This window comes from Drosophila innubila, assembly GCF_004354385.1.
Source record: "Drosophila innubila isolate TH190305 chromosome 2L unlocalized genomic scaffold, UK_Dinn_1.0 4_B_2L, whole genome shotgun sequence".
NCBI classification, from domain to species: Eukaryota; Metazoa; Arthropoda; class Insecta; order Diptera; family Drosophilidae; genus Drosophila; species Drosophila innubila.
This window is the reverse complement of record NW_022995372.1, coordinates 12,937,549-12,954,541: the sequence shown is the minus strand read 5'-3', so window position 1 is coordinate 12,954,541 and position 16,993 is coordinate 12,937,549. Positions and strand designations below refer to the sequence as shown.

Genomic DNA, 16,993 nt, shown 5'->3' with positions numbered 1-16,993 from the left:
ATTGGCACAAGTTGCGAGTGCCATATTTAACACTCAATCAATTTCCCCCTGTAAAACATAAAACATTTAAAGTCAATTACTGGTCTATGCATTAATTCCCGTGAATAAATCACGCCCACTAAAAGCAGTCAGAGACAGAGGGAAGGAGACAGAGATGAAGGAAGACAGATATAGAAGAGAGAGAAGCATGTGTGTAAATATTCAATAATTAAAAATATTATTTAATGTTCATTTTGCCAATATTGCAATAAACACGAATAATTAAATAACAAAATTTTGCCAAACAAAACAATTGCATAAAATTGCACGAACAGCAAACAATGATGAGTTTTGGAGAATTGGTTAAACAACCCTCACGTTTGCAGAAAAATATATGTTGTTTAAATTTGTTTTCATATTTTGACTATTTGCAAATTAAGTAAAATTCTGTTATGATTTTCTATTTTTGTGTGCAAATTCGTTTGAATTGCTTCCCATCCCAAAATCTGTGTATTATGCAAATGTGAATATACCGTTAATTAGACGTGCAGCCAGCTTACAAATCCCGAATAACTAAAATGCCAAAAGCCAATAAAAATAATAGTTAAACCAACTGAAACTGAATACCAAAAAAGGCTATGCAACATTTGAATAAATTTATATGTGCATGCCAATTCATTCTAAGGGAAACAAAGTATGTAGTAAAATTTAGTATTTGGCAGTATTTAAACAGGGTTCTGCCATTGGTTGAAATAATATTATTGAAAGTTTCTAATCACGAACTCTCTCCAATAGAAGAATTACTAATTAATTGAATAAGTTTTATAAGAATTTAAAGGCAAAACTCGTAGTTTTTGCAATGCTAAAAGAATATAGTAAAAAAAAATGTGAAGAAAAAGAGTCAACGTTTTATGAACTTATAAAAAGGGCGAAGATTTGTTGTCTGTTCGCTGTGAATTTTCCATTTTACAGTTCGCACTGAGCTCTCTCTGACTTCTTAACGCTGCCGCCCACAACTTTTTATGCCAGGAAGGAAACATTTTTCCCGGCTGCACTTTTCTTGCTGAAGTGGTCTTTAATTTGAATACTTTGTGGGTGCCCAAAACTCTTGAGCCTTTTTTGTGGGTGAATGTTTAGGGTTGAACCTAAGGGTTTGACCTTTTTTTGATATATTTTTTTAGCTTTGCATATTTGTTTGTTTTCCGTTAACATTTAACAAAATATTAAAATATATTATTTCTATAACTACTTAAGATATTAACCTGAAGTTCTCAATTCTCTTTCTTTCTAATTTCAGGCTACGCAAAAGATATTTCCAGAGTTGAAAGAGGTAAGCAATGGGTCTAGACCCAGACACACAAAACGACTATCAATGGAATTTAATGGGAAATGTTTCACAAGTTCACATGCCACATTTCTTTCGACCCTCCCATGACACTTGTGTGCACTCACTTTACCATAAAACTGCCAAGCAAACATACTCAAACTAAAACTGAGTGTTTGTCGTATGAAACTGAAACTTGCAACTCAAATATTAAATTCACTTCAAAACAATTGCGAATACCTTGGGCGGGATTGCTTGAAAACGAGATACCCTGTAAACAACTGAAATTTACAAATAAATTTAGCAATATACCTATATATTCAAGTTATTTAAAAATTTAAATTAATAAATTTGTTACATACATATGTACTATATAACTAGACTCAATACTGAAGATGAATATATATTATTTTTAGGGTAGTCTGGTCGGTAAGCTAGGTATAAATTTTTGGCGTTTTTAAAATACACAACGTCTAATGAAATAAAAAGCGCCATTCATTCATTGACTGTATATTAAGCTTTAAAATATTTTATGCATTAATGCTTTTTCATTTTAAATACATTTTGTGACTTTAGGTAACAACTTTTATATTAGATTTTTACAATGTAATGAAAATCATAAATTCGTGGAATTGTAATAAAACCGAAACTTATTTCGTTTGCAATTTACAATCTAATAGAAAAAGTTTCGCAATGCTGCACAAGATACAAATTTCAAGTTGTCTGCCAAAAATCCAAAACAACAACAAACAGAACAACAACAAGCAACAGCTGTGCGGTGTGCCTTTGGTTTGGTCTTTGGGGCTGGCCATAAACAAGCCAAATTCCGAAAACCATCTAAATGTTGGCCGGAAAAACTCGCATGTGCAGTTTTTACTGCACTCTTGGCCCATTCACACGCCGTCACTTACCGAACGAAGGGATCGGAGAAAGCTCCCCATAGTGCAATTTATTAGACATATGAACTGACAAAAATTGTAGAAAAAATACAAGCACTGTGGAATCGGAGTGTAAAATTATAGTTCAAAGTCGATTACGAAATTTATTAACTTTGATTATTTTAAATCTATGTTTTATATGAATAATGTGAGTTTGATTTGATCCATTGTACCTTACGGATTATTTAGTGCCTTTATCTATTCGTAACTATTTTTGTAAGTTTTGTTTCGATATTTTAAAGATAAACTAAATTTGCTGACAAACATTTGGTATTTATAATTTTAATATGTCTGTTCGATTTGCCCCACTGTGCCCTTAGGCCCATTGTCTGAGTCGCCTGTAAGTCGACTTGTCAGTCCGTCGTCTGCCTGGGTTAAAGAGAAGACTGGGACGGTGAGAAAAGGGTGTGAGAAAGGGTGGCAGAGAGGTTGGGAGGTGTTATCGTACTTACATGCAAATGCTGCTGGGCGTGGCACCAAACAGGGAGAGCCATAAGTATTGTGTGTGTGTTTGTGTGCATAGTTGTTGCATTTAAATACCCTTGCGAAGGGTATAATAATTTTGGCACATAATATGCAATGCATTTAAGAAGGCGTGACTCTACAAATTATATATTATTTATTTATTATATTATATTATATTATTTGCAGAATTGTGGGTTGAGTCGATATAGTCATTAATTTCTCCAATCTAAAACTAATATATGCTATGTAAACCTATGTGGTTTCATAATATATCTCCACTAACACATTGTGGCTTGTAGTATATATCTTTTTTAAATTATGTTTAAGTCGAACCACTTTGTCAAACAGCTGTCATACCAAAAAATATCAAAATCATGAAAATTTTTCGAAAGTGACATAATTTTCGAAAAATTTTACTGAAACTAAATATTTATTTTTTTTAAATATGTTCAGTCATCTGCAAGGGTATCAATTCTTCGGCGTGCTAAAGATAACTTCTCTTGATTGTTTTGTTTCTGTTTATTTATGCCTCGATGTCCTGGCTGTCGCGACTGTCGCGACTTTTCGCCGACTTCGAATGACTGGCTCCCCTATACAATGGCATAAAATCAATGAAGTTGTTGGCAGTAATCGAAGACAAGCAAAGAGTCCCACTCTGTCCCGTCTGCCCTTTAGTAGCACTCTTCGCTTTGTCATTATTTATTGAAAACATAGTTTGATGAGTTTTTACTTGCCCCGTTTTGGGTTGCGGCTGTGGCTTTGGCTGGACATTGAACCGATTTAATGTCGGGTATGGCCACTTTTCGCTAGCCACGCCTCCACCAGCCTCCCGAACAACAATTCAGCTTCCAGCTCTTGCAGCTGCTGCTTCTGTTTGTTGTTCTTGTCCCGTTGCGGTCAATGTAATGGTTTTTTGTGCGCTGCTGCTGAAAATTGGTTAAATGCGTAAACTTTTCCCGCCCACTTGTTTTTTGAGGCTTCAACTTTAAAACTGTGTGGGAATTGCCTCAAAAAGTTGCGTTAAATTGCCAGCATTTGTCTAAGTTTGTTTATTACAGTGATTGTGTAAAGGGAATGTGTATTTACAAAATGAGTTCCTAGCTGCATAAATATAGATATATATATATATATTGTAGATTTTTTTTATTATTCTATTTAATCACATTCCAATAATGCAATTTAAAAAAAAGATTTATAAGTACATATTTTTTTAAATTTTTAAATAAAATATAATACAATTATCTTCAGTTAAGAATCCATTTTGCTTCGGATATTTATTTTAAATGATCTCCAGCACCTCCAAATAATTCTTGCAACAAATAATTTTGATGTGCTCAAGTGCGAGATCTCTGAATTATGGGAAGAAATATTTAATGTTTAATCTGATTAATAAAGTCCTGATGACTAAAATATATTTTTAGATATTCCGGTTACCAGTTACAATTCTTTTCTTATCATATGACTTTTAACAATTTTATTGTGATTTGTTCTTTAGTTAACAATTGTTTCAATATCATACGTAATCACGTTTATTCATAAGCTGCGTCGTTGAGTGTTATGCCCCATTCATTTTTTGTTTTGTTTATTTTAGTTAAAAAATTAGTTTTCTGTTAGACACAAACATTTGCTATTGAAGATCTTATATAAGCACTTTCATCCATTCCATTTGAATAATTTTAACACAAAGTTGGCAAAGACCAGCGAACCGCTGCAATTCATTATACCATTCCCATTTCATGCTTTTCATGTACAATCTCAAACTCTAGACTATGTTCCGTTTCTGATGAAAGTTGTTTGTTAGCCTTTGGCAGCATCACAACAAGTTGGCCAACTGCATAGCCCTGTTTTGTTGTCTTTCCCATGTTCGGGTTAAAAACTTTTATCTTTGGCAAACGTAAAAAGCGTTTCTACTGATTGCGTGGGCGTAGACGGGCAATGCTATTAACTGGTCATACCCCTCGAGTACCAATCGCCTGAGTTTTTGTTTTTTTATTTTCCTCTGTTTTATGGTATATGTACATTGTACAAATCAGTGTTTGTCCCGCTTGAGGGCACACGGATTCACTTCTCCTCTTTGTTGTTGTTTTTGTTCGTGTCTCGCCCATAATCGCATCAGCTGTAGATTTGTAGTATGAGGCGGAAGAAATGGTCGCTGCCTTTTTTCCCAGCCCACTGATAATTGAAAGTCATTGCGACTCGATTGCCCAGGCGATTTATGGGTAAGTTGGTATTAACACCCCTCCTCGAGGGTATTAAGTGTTAATTCTCTAAGCCAAATCCTTCTGTTGTTGGTTTGTTCATATTTATGTTGAATAAAATGAATAAATTAGTATATTCTCAATTTAAATTTTAATAAAACAACAACAGTAAATCCAAGATTCAACCTTAATAGAAATAAAACGTCAATTACATTTTATTTGAATATATTATTAAAATTGAGTTTAATTTTCGCAGCAAAAATATAATGTGATATAAAAATAAAGTTCGCTAGATTTATTTAAATTCGAAGTCTTGGCGTTTAATGTTTTACAACATGAACTTATAACATATTTTTATTAGCTTACACAACATTTTCTATGCAAATTGTTAAAAGCTCTAGTCATGATGAAGCCCAGTTGAGTTTGTGCAGCGTGGAAACATCATCATGGTCATAGTCATTGCGTCAATCGTTGTTGTCATCATGATGCAACACAAATCCCAATCCCAAACCCAAGCAACAGTTCAGGAAAAGTTTTCTGGTTTTGTGGGGGGTTTTGTGCCCAAACAGATTTTGCCCGTATCAGGGCCAAAGCAGACACACAGTGGCTATCATGAATTGGGCCCTGTTTAGAGAAGGAGAGAGGATGATTGGGGTGGCTACCAAGCTGCCATTTAGCCACGTTCTGTTTGTTTTTGTGCTTCCGTCTGCTGTGTGCAGCCATTTCTTTCTACAATACACGCTCATTTACGCTGTCTGATAGCCTTTGGGTATATTCATATCCGTTGTCTTTTAGCCGGAGACGCGACTTTGTCTGCGACTATAGCTGTAAAATATATATAGACTTAGGTGCGGAGCCTGAATCTGCTGCAGAGCTGCATGCATTTTGTTTGCTGATAACTTGCTTTTAATATCCTTGAAAGTGTCTGAGACACTGTGTTTGTTCTCTCTTTGTTTGGCATTGTCTAGGACCAGGGATTAACTAACGTCTGGCGTATCTATCGGTATATATAAGTTACTTTTTGTATTACTAAATGGGATTTAATCAACTTATGTCCTGCTCTTGTGCTGCTTTTCCCTTTAATCCTTTTTGCCATTCACATCAATTCACTTTTTTCTACTGATCTGAGTCTAGAGGGCTTGCATTGAATGCCAGTTGAGTATCTGGCATTGATTAAACTCCATAACGTTATCAGTCTTTCAGTTTTTGTCTTTGTCTCTATCCCTGTCATTGCTTTTTATGCCCTTTTTACTTATATGGGCTTTTATTGGACGCTTTTAGTGTCTCTGCTATTGGCTCTTCATTGCACTCTTTTGTTGGCAGTACAATTTGTTTTTCCATTTTTTTTTATTTTCATTTCTTTTTCTTTGCTTTTAAAAAGGAAGATTTTATAAGATTTAAGCTATAATAGATTTGATTCGTGCCAACTCTTATATACAAAAAATTAAGTAAATAAAGGAATTATGTTGAACAATAATATTAAAATAATAAAAATAAAAATGTTTTCTCATATCTATAGCATATTTGTTATAAATGTTGTTTTTCTTGAAATGTGAGAACGTATTATAAGATACAACAATTTTAGCATTGTCATTTGCCTTTTAAGCTAAGCTTTGGAGCCTATATTGTTATTTATATATATTACTTTTTGTTTATTTATTTATTCTAATAAAACTTTGGTTTGATCATCATCTGAGCAAATTTCATGGGTCGATATTTCCAATTTCTCCATTCAACGCTATGGACATCTATATCAGTATCTTCATACACGTAAAGTCCATTAAGATTACTATAAATATATTAAAACATAAATTTATATCAAATAAGAGTGTTTGATATTTACCAGTTAAAGCATTTGTTGAACCACCAACCAGAACCAAAGAATTGAGCGCAATTAGTTGGATATTTATCATTATCTTTGTCTGAAGTTGAAAATTTAATATTTTTATGAAAAATCAGTGAGTCGCCAGCATTTCCAGAATATGCCCCAAGTATGTTTAACTCATATGCTTCTGCCTCGCTACCAATAGCAAAGTTACTATATTTCGCATATCGTGTTTCGTTTGCAAAGTCCATAAGGGAGATGTACAATTCATGGGGTTGCGATTGAGTCAACAAATGAAGCTTCTCAAGCCCAATGAAAAACTCCCCTCGTAAATTTCCAAAACCTTCTTTATACTCTGACCAAGTTCGATTAAAGTTGACACTGCCATCCATTCTGCGCTGTATGACGGTCCAGCCGGAGCCTGCGAAGTTGGAGTCACACGCTACTGTGAATGTTTGTTTTTTCGTATTGGGAACTTCAATCGTATGAAGTTCGGTCAATTTACCGAAGCAACTCGAAGTCTGTTTTTGTGTTGTGATCTTATCTTCAACTTGTTTAATTTTCTTTGCAAATTGAGAATCTTTTTCCTTGAACTCTGAGTTTAAATCAATTATTGTCTTATCTTTTAACGTGACCTTAGATTGCAATTCATTTACTGTCTTATCTTTTAACTTGACTTCAGATTGCAGGCTTTTTATTTGATTCTCATGTTGAAGAATTAACGTATCTTTATTTTGATTTAGGCTTTTATACGAGGCACTTAATTCGATCTGCTGTGTAAGTAGCAAATCCTTTTGATTGATTAAAGCATTTAATTTCGATATTATTGTCTGTTGTTCTCTAATTTTATCCTGCAGCTCTGTGAACTGCTGAGTCTTGGATTTAACAGATTCTGCAAATTGTAGAAGCGGTTTTACAACTTGATAGCAATAAGTTCCGCATTGAACGTCTTTTTCCTTAGAGCCTATGGTGCACTAAATATATTAATAAGTTATATTTGAAATATAAATTAAATTGAGTCACTAACCGAGCCATTCACTTGTATAACCATAAATAATATCGCCAATGTTATCATTTTCATTTCAGTCCGACAATTCGACCCGTCTCCCAAACAATCAAATTTAAAACTAACTAATTCGGATTTGATTCGTATAAAGAAATATTCACTTGTCTTATTAAAACGTTACGACTTATCAGCTGTTATTGTTCGCATAACTGATAACCTTTAAAAAGTAGGGTCATTTTGTTATAATCAGCAGAAGTGCATTCGTGCAATCGATCGCGCAATCGATTTTATGGAATCTGGTAATTTAAGTTGCGAACTTTAATTCTTGCATGAGTTACTTTTTTTGTCATTATGTTTCCATTTTAGCTTATACATCAACATTAAATCTTTGCCCTCGACTGTTTCGAATTCTGCCATTGCTTTCAAGTGATTGAAGAGTTTGGGGATCATCCTGCTAATAGGATTAAGCACACTTTGCTTTTAAAATTGCCAAGTTTTCATTGCAGTTAAATTTGGTTTATTTTCGCTAATTTTAAGCCATTTTGTTGTTGCCGACCTTTCGGATGGCCTTTTCAATTTTTCCCGAAAATCCAATATAAATGGAAAAAAGTCAAATAAAAAAACCCACGTTTATGCTTCGGCATTTTCAATTTGCGTATCGTATGCGTACAATTAAATTTTTATCGCCAGTTGCAACGAGATGCGCAAAATGGTGCCGTCAAATACAATCAACAGCTAAACATCTATTATTCAAGACACCCGAATTGTTTATTCAGAGGTACAGAAAGAGTATTGCAATGAGGAAAAAAAAGAGAGAAGTACACCGATGATTGCTAGCCCTTAAAAACGAAATACAAGTATCTTATAACAGTCATAGAATACTGTTTAAAATCTTTTATGTGTGTATGTTTTCAAAACCTTGCATATGAAATAATTATGTAAATTGAGCAAAATAAATATTGTGGACTATTTTATTTATTACATGGAACAATCGAAATTAAAAGTTTGAATATCTCCTTCTCAGTTTTTATCTATTGTTTCTTGGTCTAAGGCTTATATGAATATTACTGAATATTGTAGAGACTGACAATAGACCAAGAAAAGGCAGCACAAACAGCAACAAGCAAAATGAAAGAATATAGGACCAAAAAAGTATTGTAGTGCATCACATTGATTTTCTCAAATCATTTGTAGTTGTAATAGTGTTGTTGTTGTTCTGATTGGAATATGGGAGAATAGTGAAAATACTCAAAGTGTCAGTTGTAGGATTCAAGGATTTTTCTTTTTTTTTTCTGGAATTTTGCTGCATCTTCTTCGCTTTGTTATTTTTCTCGACATGGCAGTAGAACGAGTGCCAACAATTGAAATTGGAAAAAAGGGCGAAAATAAGTCAGAAACATGAAATAAAGATGAAACGAGTGTCAAGCGAGTTGAGTCAGTCACCGCGACGATTGAAACATTTCAATAGATGGAGATGCGTTTTTTTTTTTTGAGTAAACGTACTGGAAAAAATTAAAATTTTTTTATGTATTCTGTTGGGACTCGATATGCGGATTCTTGAGTTACCTACAGAGTTACTCAAAGCAATTACACTGGGAGAAAAAAATAATTCCAAGACTGCAGAGAATATAAAATACATTTTTAATTAATATTATTGAATAAAAAGATATATTGAACGGTTAGAATATGTTACTAATGTTGCTATTATTAAGTAAAAGTTAAATTGGTGATTTTCTTTATTATTGCTCCCAGTGTACATCTGCGAGCATCTGCAAGTCGTTTTATGACTTTGTCTCCTGCTGTGTTGTTGTCTTTATCTGCCTACAGCTGCAGCTGCTGACTATTTGTCTCCTTCAATTTGCAATCATGTAAATTGATTTTTCTTGTCTTTGACGTTGTTCAATCTTCCAATCAACTCACAGCCGTTGAGCCTTTGTGTTCTCTTTGCGTCTTGCTCTCCGTCCGATTAATTGATAAATTTCTGCCTGAATTTCCGGAGCTGCAGCCCAGTTGATACGGATCGTATCCAATCTATGGTCGCCCACATCTTATGCTGTCACTTTTCCTCAATTTCTTATCTGCATTTTCACTTTGTTATTTTCTTCTGCTCCATCTCTTTTTTTATATCTTACAAATTGACCCAAACTTGTCCTTCAGCTTGACATGCAGACAGTGTGGCTATTGAACTTTGACTTGCTCGTAAATGTAAAGTTTGTTAAGTGATGCCAATCTGTGTACGAGTTTAGGATGCAAATTGCTAACAAATGAATAAGAGTCAAGTTTTCACCTGCCCCAAATGAAATTGCTGTATTCGTTGGATGAAAGCAATTACCTAAATAAAAACTATTATTAATATTGCATGTCACACACAATATCAGGAAGGGACTTGGGAACTGGGCGCAGCCCCAAGCTCTATGTAATTAAGATTGATGCAATTGCATATAAAATTCATATAAATTGCTTAAAACCTGGTCTCCCTTAGCCAAGAATGACTACGACTGCCAAACAGCGTTACATGAATCCACAGCTGCGACTCATTGACGCTGTTTGCATTTTCTTAAACCAGTTTGTGCCGTTGCCGCAACTTTGCCCAAATGACTCATAAACACCGAAGAGGCCAACAGCGAGTATGAAATAAGCGCAGGGTGAACCATTTGTCCTCTAAACGGCTTACTCGACATGGACAAATGAACTTGAAAATTTACTGGCTTTCACAATGCATTTTGCATCTTGTAGATACACAGTTTGTGAAACTTTATGATGTTTGAAGATATTTAGGTGTGATATATTATTTACAAATATGATATCATATTACGATAGTACTCGTTTTTCGAAATGAAACTTTATTTGCATATACATTATTTTTGTACTCTAAATTTGATAAAAAGAAATAATCAAATTTAATAACCTTGAAGCGAAACTAATAAAAATCAATTTATTTATTCAAGTTTTAATAACAATTATAATAAACTATTTAAATCATATTTTAGATAGCTAGGAATTTAATTATAACATCATGTCAAATAATTCGGTATTTCAATTAGGTTTTACACAATAGAGCTATTTTGAATATCTTAAACATAAAAATTTAACAGTTATAGTCAAATTAAAAAAGAAAAAATCTGTAATGTGAAACTATATCCAGGAAAAATTTAAAATTATTTTATATTCTGTAAATATTTCACTTACCTACCCCTGTTTTTTTTTTCTTTAAAAAAATTAATGTATAATAAAAAATTTTAATGATGACATCTCAAAGTCTCTGCTAAAATCAGATCCACTCTAAATACTCCCAACAAAAGACGACAACGACAAACCGAAACAACAGAAGGAGCGTTGCATGAGTTTCAACATCGTCAGCTGCATTTGATTAGCGCCTGCTATATATGTATGTATATGTGAGTGAAGCATAGGCAAATGCATGATATGTATGTACGTATATGTGTATATAGCATAACGAAATGACATTTGAAACATGTGTCAAGTTCCATTGCACTTGCCGGACATAGAGTCAAGCCCCACTCGAGAACTACATACGAGTGTATGTATATTCTATATGTATTGTGAAACTTATGGGGACTTGGCTTTGGCATTTCTCGAATGACTCCCATTTTGGCTCCCTTGGCAGCTGAGCAGCAGCTGAGGCAACTCATGAAACGTGTTTGTTGATAAACACGACCATGAATCATTTCTCGTCACCCCCCAAATGGTGGACATCTCTTGTTCAACGAATACTTTTGTTTCGCTTGATTTGCATATGCACACATACATACATATACATATGTAGATACATACGTGTATATGTATCTGTGAGTTCGGTTCTGTAGAGTTTCTATCCTTTATGCTTCTGTTTCTTGTTGCGCTTTTTATGATTTGTTTGTGATTTTCACGCCTCGTTTCGTTTAGTTTGTGTTCGTTCGCTTTTGAGCTTCACTTTGCCAACACGCACACACTCACACATTGTTGCGTACTCGTCGTTATCTTACGCTCACGCTCTCACTCTCGCTCTCCCACTCTTTGCGTGATGTGAGCTTTGTGCTCTTGTGTTTTGGCTTCGCTTTGGGATTTGTACTGCCTACATGCCTCTTATGCTCCACGCACATTTGTTATTGTTGTTCGCTTTGCATTAGGCACCGTTATTCAGCGTTACCATTGTTGTTGTTGGGGTAACTCGGACCAGCCCAGCGACATGTTTTACTGATAAACACGCATAAAATTCATAAATTCATGTCTTGGCTTTAGTTTGCATGCTTTTTAAAGCTGTTGAAATATATCAGAATTTTTTTGTGGAATTTCTAAATGCTCTGATACGGTTGTGTACTACATAGTTTAATATGAAATGATTTTAACTCTAGACATTTTTGAGGAGATTTACGGTTGGTTTCGCCTTAGTCTTCGTTTTTAAGCCTTAAAATTCTACAATAGTCAAAATTTGCATAGTTATATAACGGTATGTAAATAATTGCGTAATGAAATAATAAAATAAAATAAATATTAAGTAAAATTCAATTATAACAACGGAGAATTGTTGTGCTATAAGTGAAGATATGAAGATACATACATTTTCAGTATTCCATAATAACAGATTTAAAAATTAGATAAATGATTTTTTTTTTAATAGTCCATCTTTATTGACCAAATTAACAACTATGAAATGCTTGAAATATTTGTTATTTTTTATTTAAAATTTATCAATTGCTTTTGCCTGGACATTCGTTGATTTTATATAGGTTACAATGTACATTTGTTATTTGAACCAATTGTCCAGCCTAGTTTAACCATGGAAAACCACCCAACCGTCAAGTTACTTGTCCTTTTAGCTAACCCTATTAAGCTCTATTATAACGCATTACTGGCACCGCTAATGCCCATTGCCCCAATTATTTTAAACATATTACAAGCAGATTTAGCGCAGATTACAACGAGTCTGGGGAAATGGGTGGCAATTGGGTGGTGTGGTGTTTCATTGTGGTGCAAACTGTGGGCGCACTTGACGACTTGAGTGGCGCTAATTTATGCAACAACAAACAAAGCCACACCATATAATCCTGTCGGTGTGGCTAATTTGTTTATAATTTTCATAATTCAACGTGTGCGAGGGGCGTAACTTCCTTTGCTTCCTGTGCCACTGGCACCAGCTGCACAACCAACTATATTCTTGTGTGTATGTAAGAGAGAGACTCGAAAACTTGGTCCGGACATTGTCAAACACTTAACAACGTAGCACAAGTGGACCTTACCATTTCAGTCTTGGCAGCTAAAATAATATTAAAAAGAAAACACAAAAAAAAATTGAATGTGGCACCACTTTTTATAAAAATACAATTTATATAAATTATTCAATAATCTACTTAAGTTTCTTACAACAAAAGTATCAAGTTAAATTATTAAGAATTTAAGACAATATAAAAAATTATCTTATTCTCTACCAAAGCTTATATTTGGTACTATCAAGCATGTATTTGTGGCTTTTACTAATAGCTGAAATAAATAAATACTCTTGAGAGCACACAACCAAATGAAAGGCTGCTTTTTTTTTTTAACGAATTATTAAATTGTAAATAAAAATTCCTTAACTTTATCATCATTAAGGGGATATGCTTTAATAAACCAAATTTGGAAACTGATTTTAAAGTCCGTTAGCGTGCAATCCGAATATCGACATAGTTTTGCAATTAAGCCGAGGAAATATGAGCTTTTACCGCTCGGACAAAATGTCATTTTCGTCCATATAAGAGCGGACCAGAGTGTGGGTTTAATCTCACTTTTTCTCTCTCGAAAATCTGACCATTAAGCCGAATGTTACATCAATCCGGTAATTAAAGGTGCTCACCACAAATGTCAGTTAGCTGCCAGTGGTAACAGCAAGGGGAACTAGAACCATAGAAACTACAGGGACTAGGAACAGGACGTGCAGCGGTCAAGCTGCCCTTACTCCCCAAAACCTTCCGTCCCTTCTTTTGAGTCAACTCAACTCGACTCGACTCCAATAGCTTTGGCATGCATGTGTGCGCTAGTTAACGCCGTTGTTGTTGCTGTTGTTGTTACTGCTTTTGGGACCTGCTGCTGATTGCCATATGCGGAATGGGCGCTACGTGGCCATAACCGGACCTCTGCTGCCCGGCACATGCGTCCTGCAGTGGCACGCACAAAATGGCAATGTCTTCCAAAAGGCAATGCCGCATTTCATTTACTGCAACGGCAACGGCTTTGGCAACATCAACAACAACGGCAATCCCGATTTCAACTGCATTCCGCATTGTGCTCTGTGCACGTGCTATGTGAATTGTGTATTGTGCGTGTGCATTAGCGAGCACGACACATCGCCGACGTTCTGGGCCCTCCCGTCGCGTAAAGTCCATCCGAACTCTGGAAAGCGAACAGTGAGTAAATGGAACAGCATGTGTGATAACTTATAAAAACATATAACAGGAATCTTTTTAATCAGTTACTTAAAATATTTTAAGATACTTAAAAAATATTGTACAGTAATGCCAAAAAATAATATTATTTCAGATATTCTCTTACTTAATGCTTATCAAATTTTACCATAAAATCATATTACGACAGACATTAGTAAAGCTATAATGTAAATAAGCATCAAATCATATGAAAAGTTTCCCTTAAAAGATTTTTTATTTGGATGATAATTTTATTTTATGAATCATAAATCGAGCTCAGATTTGTTGCTCTAATAAAATGAGCAATAATACGTTTAAAAATTATTATAAAACTTCCAAAATTTTGAAATTCATATTTCAAAGAAGTTCCCATATAAAATTGTATTGATTTTCATTTTGGCAATAATTTTTTGAGCTTAAGTGAATGATCGAGCTAATCGCGTATAACATATATATGTTTTTAATTAAAATTAAATTAGACAAATTAAATTAAAGTTATTTTTAAGTTAAATTTATTAATATTGTACGCGAATATAGTTTTCACTGAATTTATGTAAAACTTAAACCACTGTACAGCGGACAACTGGTGCACTTAACTTCCGGTATGTGGGCATCGTATACCCAACCCAGCAACTGAGCAATCCGGCAACCTGCTCGACATGTTAATGTGCCAGGCGTCCAGCAGTGAATCCCCCGCAACCACTTGACTTCTATTGAAGTTGGGATGAGTTGGGTGAGCGGGAAGAAGGGTGTACGGGCTGCTGGGTAATGCCATCTACGTGCAGCTTTCAAAATGGTCGAAAAAGTCCACTCACACAGTTACAGAATAGCAGTTCCGGGGCTGTTCTATTCGCTTTTCTCCAAAGTTAATTTTGCATTCTTCGCTGTCTGTCGCTGTTTGTATTGCATTGCTTTGCTTTTTGGGTTTTTGTTTATTTATTTTTTTTGCAGCTGCCTCTATTTGATTTTATTGCTGTAGCTCTGTTGCTTTTGTCTTGCTATCTATCTTCACGTTCAAGCGTGTGTTTTGCTTAGCTTTTATTACTTTTGGGGTTTTGTCCATTTCATTTTGATATTCTCCATGCTTTTCTTTTACTGTGGCTGTGGCAGTTGGTATGGGCTTCTGTATTAAAACTATATAAGGTGAATTATTTGGTTTATTTTATTATGATGAATTTAGAAATTTAAATTCATTTTAAATATATGAGAATTTATAGGAAATTAAAAAAATCGATTCATCGAGTGTGTTCTTACTACTCTTATTTTAGTTAAATAAGTAATTATAAATTAAATATTGTTTAATCTGTAGATTTAGGAATGCTTGACTACGATGATTGTGAAAAATTAAATTTTTGTATGGAACGGTGCGAAAAAAATAATATAGATTTGGAACAATTATATGAGTATATATATATATATATAAATTGCGATTTTATTTAATTGAACATTTAAATCTGAAAGATATATCTAAACAAACTTTGTATACTAAAGAAATTCTTCAATGATTTATTTCTATAATCTTGTTTATATGCTTGTAATAATTATAGTATTAGCATTCTACAGTCAAACAAGCGAAATATTTTGTAATCTTGTCTGTATTTGAATTTTCGGAATTTAGTAATTTTTGTTTATTCGATATATGTAACTGTTCTTTCAAATTTAACCAAATTTAACCAAATTAAACAAGTGCAAGCAAGCTAACTGGACAAGAATTTTGTCAAGAAAAATTCCCAAAATGACAGCTAAAGTTTGGGGCTAACAATGCCTTTCAATATATGTCTAAATATCGAATAAATTGATATTGACAAGGTCCAAAACAATATGTTGACGCTGTGCATCTTTGAAGTCATTGCCACAAATGTTATTGCCTTAGGATGTAGATAAAGATACCGTTATAAATATGTGTCTAAAGGGTAGCACTTACATTCTATAAAACTATTAAGATAAGAGTTAGCTTATTGTTAAATCTTTGAGACTTTTCTTTGTTCAACTGCTGTCACGTACTTTCAATTAAATAATTTTGAGATAAACAAACGACTTATACTAACAATGACTAAGCCGGCTCTTAATTTAGTTGATTTAGGTAAGATTTTGTAAGTTGAGTGACATTAAAGCAAGTGTGCTTAATCGCACAATGCATTTGAATCTTTTATTAATCAGCACGTAGACATCTTAAATCTGTCTTTAGCTTACTTTATAGACTGCATAACAATTATAATAATTGTTATAGAAATTGTAACAGCTTGAAATTAAGTAAAAATGGTTTTTACTGAAAGCCAGCATAAGTTAGTTTAAGCTATTAAAATGTGAATGTGTAAGGTCTATCAATTTACCAGCAGAAAAACCTGCTGACATTTCTATATTTTACATTCCAGTAAAAAAAAAAAAATTGAGACAGCTAATCGAATTGAAATGTTATCAACTTGACATTTCCGCTCGGATAAATAAAAAGAGAAGCAAAAATGAAGGAAACTAAAAACTAAAACATGTCAAAGGATCTAATTAATTGAGTTCATTGCCTGACCATCATCTAAAAAAAAAATGCTTGTCAGACAAAATAAATAGCTTAAAAGAAGGTAAAATGTGAAAAAGTGTAAATGAAGTTGACGTTGATGACCTTCGTTCAAGGTTCAGTGCTGGCTGCGATTTATGCAACAACAGGCAATCAAAGAGAACCCCTTGTAACTGACACCTATGCAGGCGGTAGATTCACCTTCCACCCTCTATTCCTCTCCCAGTTTGCCTGTCAGTCATGCAAATGACAGGTAATTGACCTCATAAGGCACACACACACACACTCAGGCAGAGTAAAGTGTGCGATGGATGCAACAATTTTTACTTTCCATGGTGTAATTTG

General features: G+C 34.0%; 1 protein-coding gene across 1 annotated transcript in view; it reads left to right on the top strand.

Moving 5' to 3' along the window:
• The window catches only part of LOC117782220 (disintegrin and metalloproteinase domain-containing protein 10), a 119,476-nt gene that overhangs the window by 17,555 nt on the left and 84,928 nt on the right, over positions 1-16,993 (top strand). Inside the window, 1 exon segment of the mRNA XM_034619247.1 lies at positions 1,277-1,309. Coding sequence (XP_034475138.1) covers positions 1,277-1,309 — 33 coding nt within the window.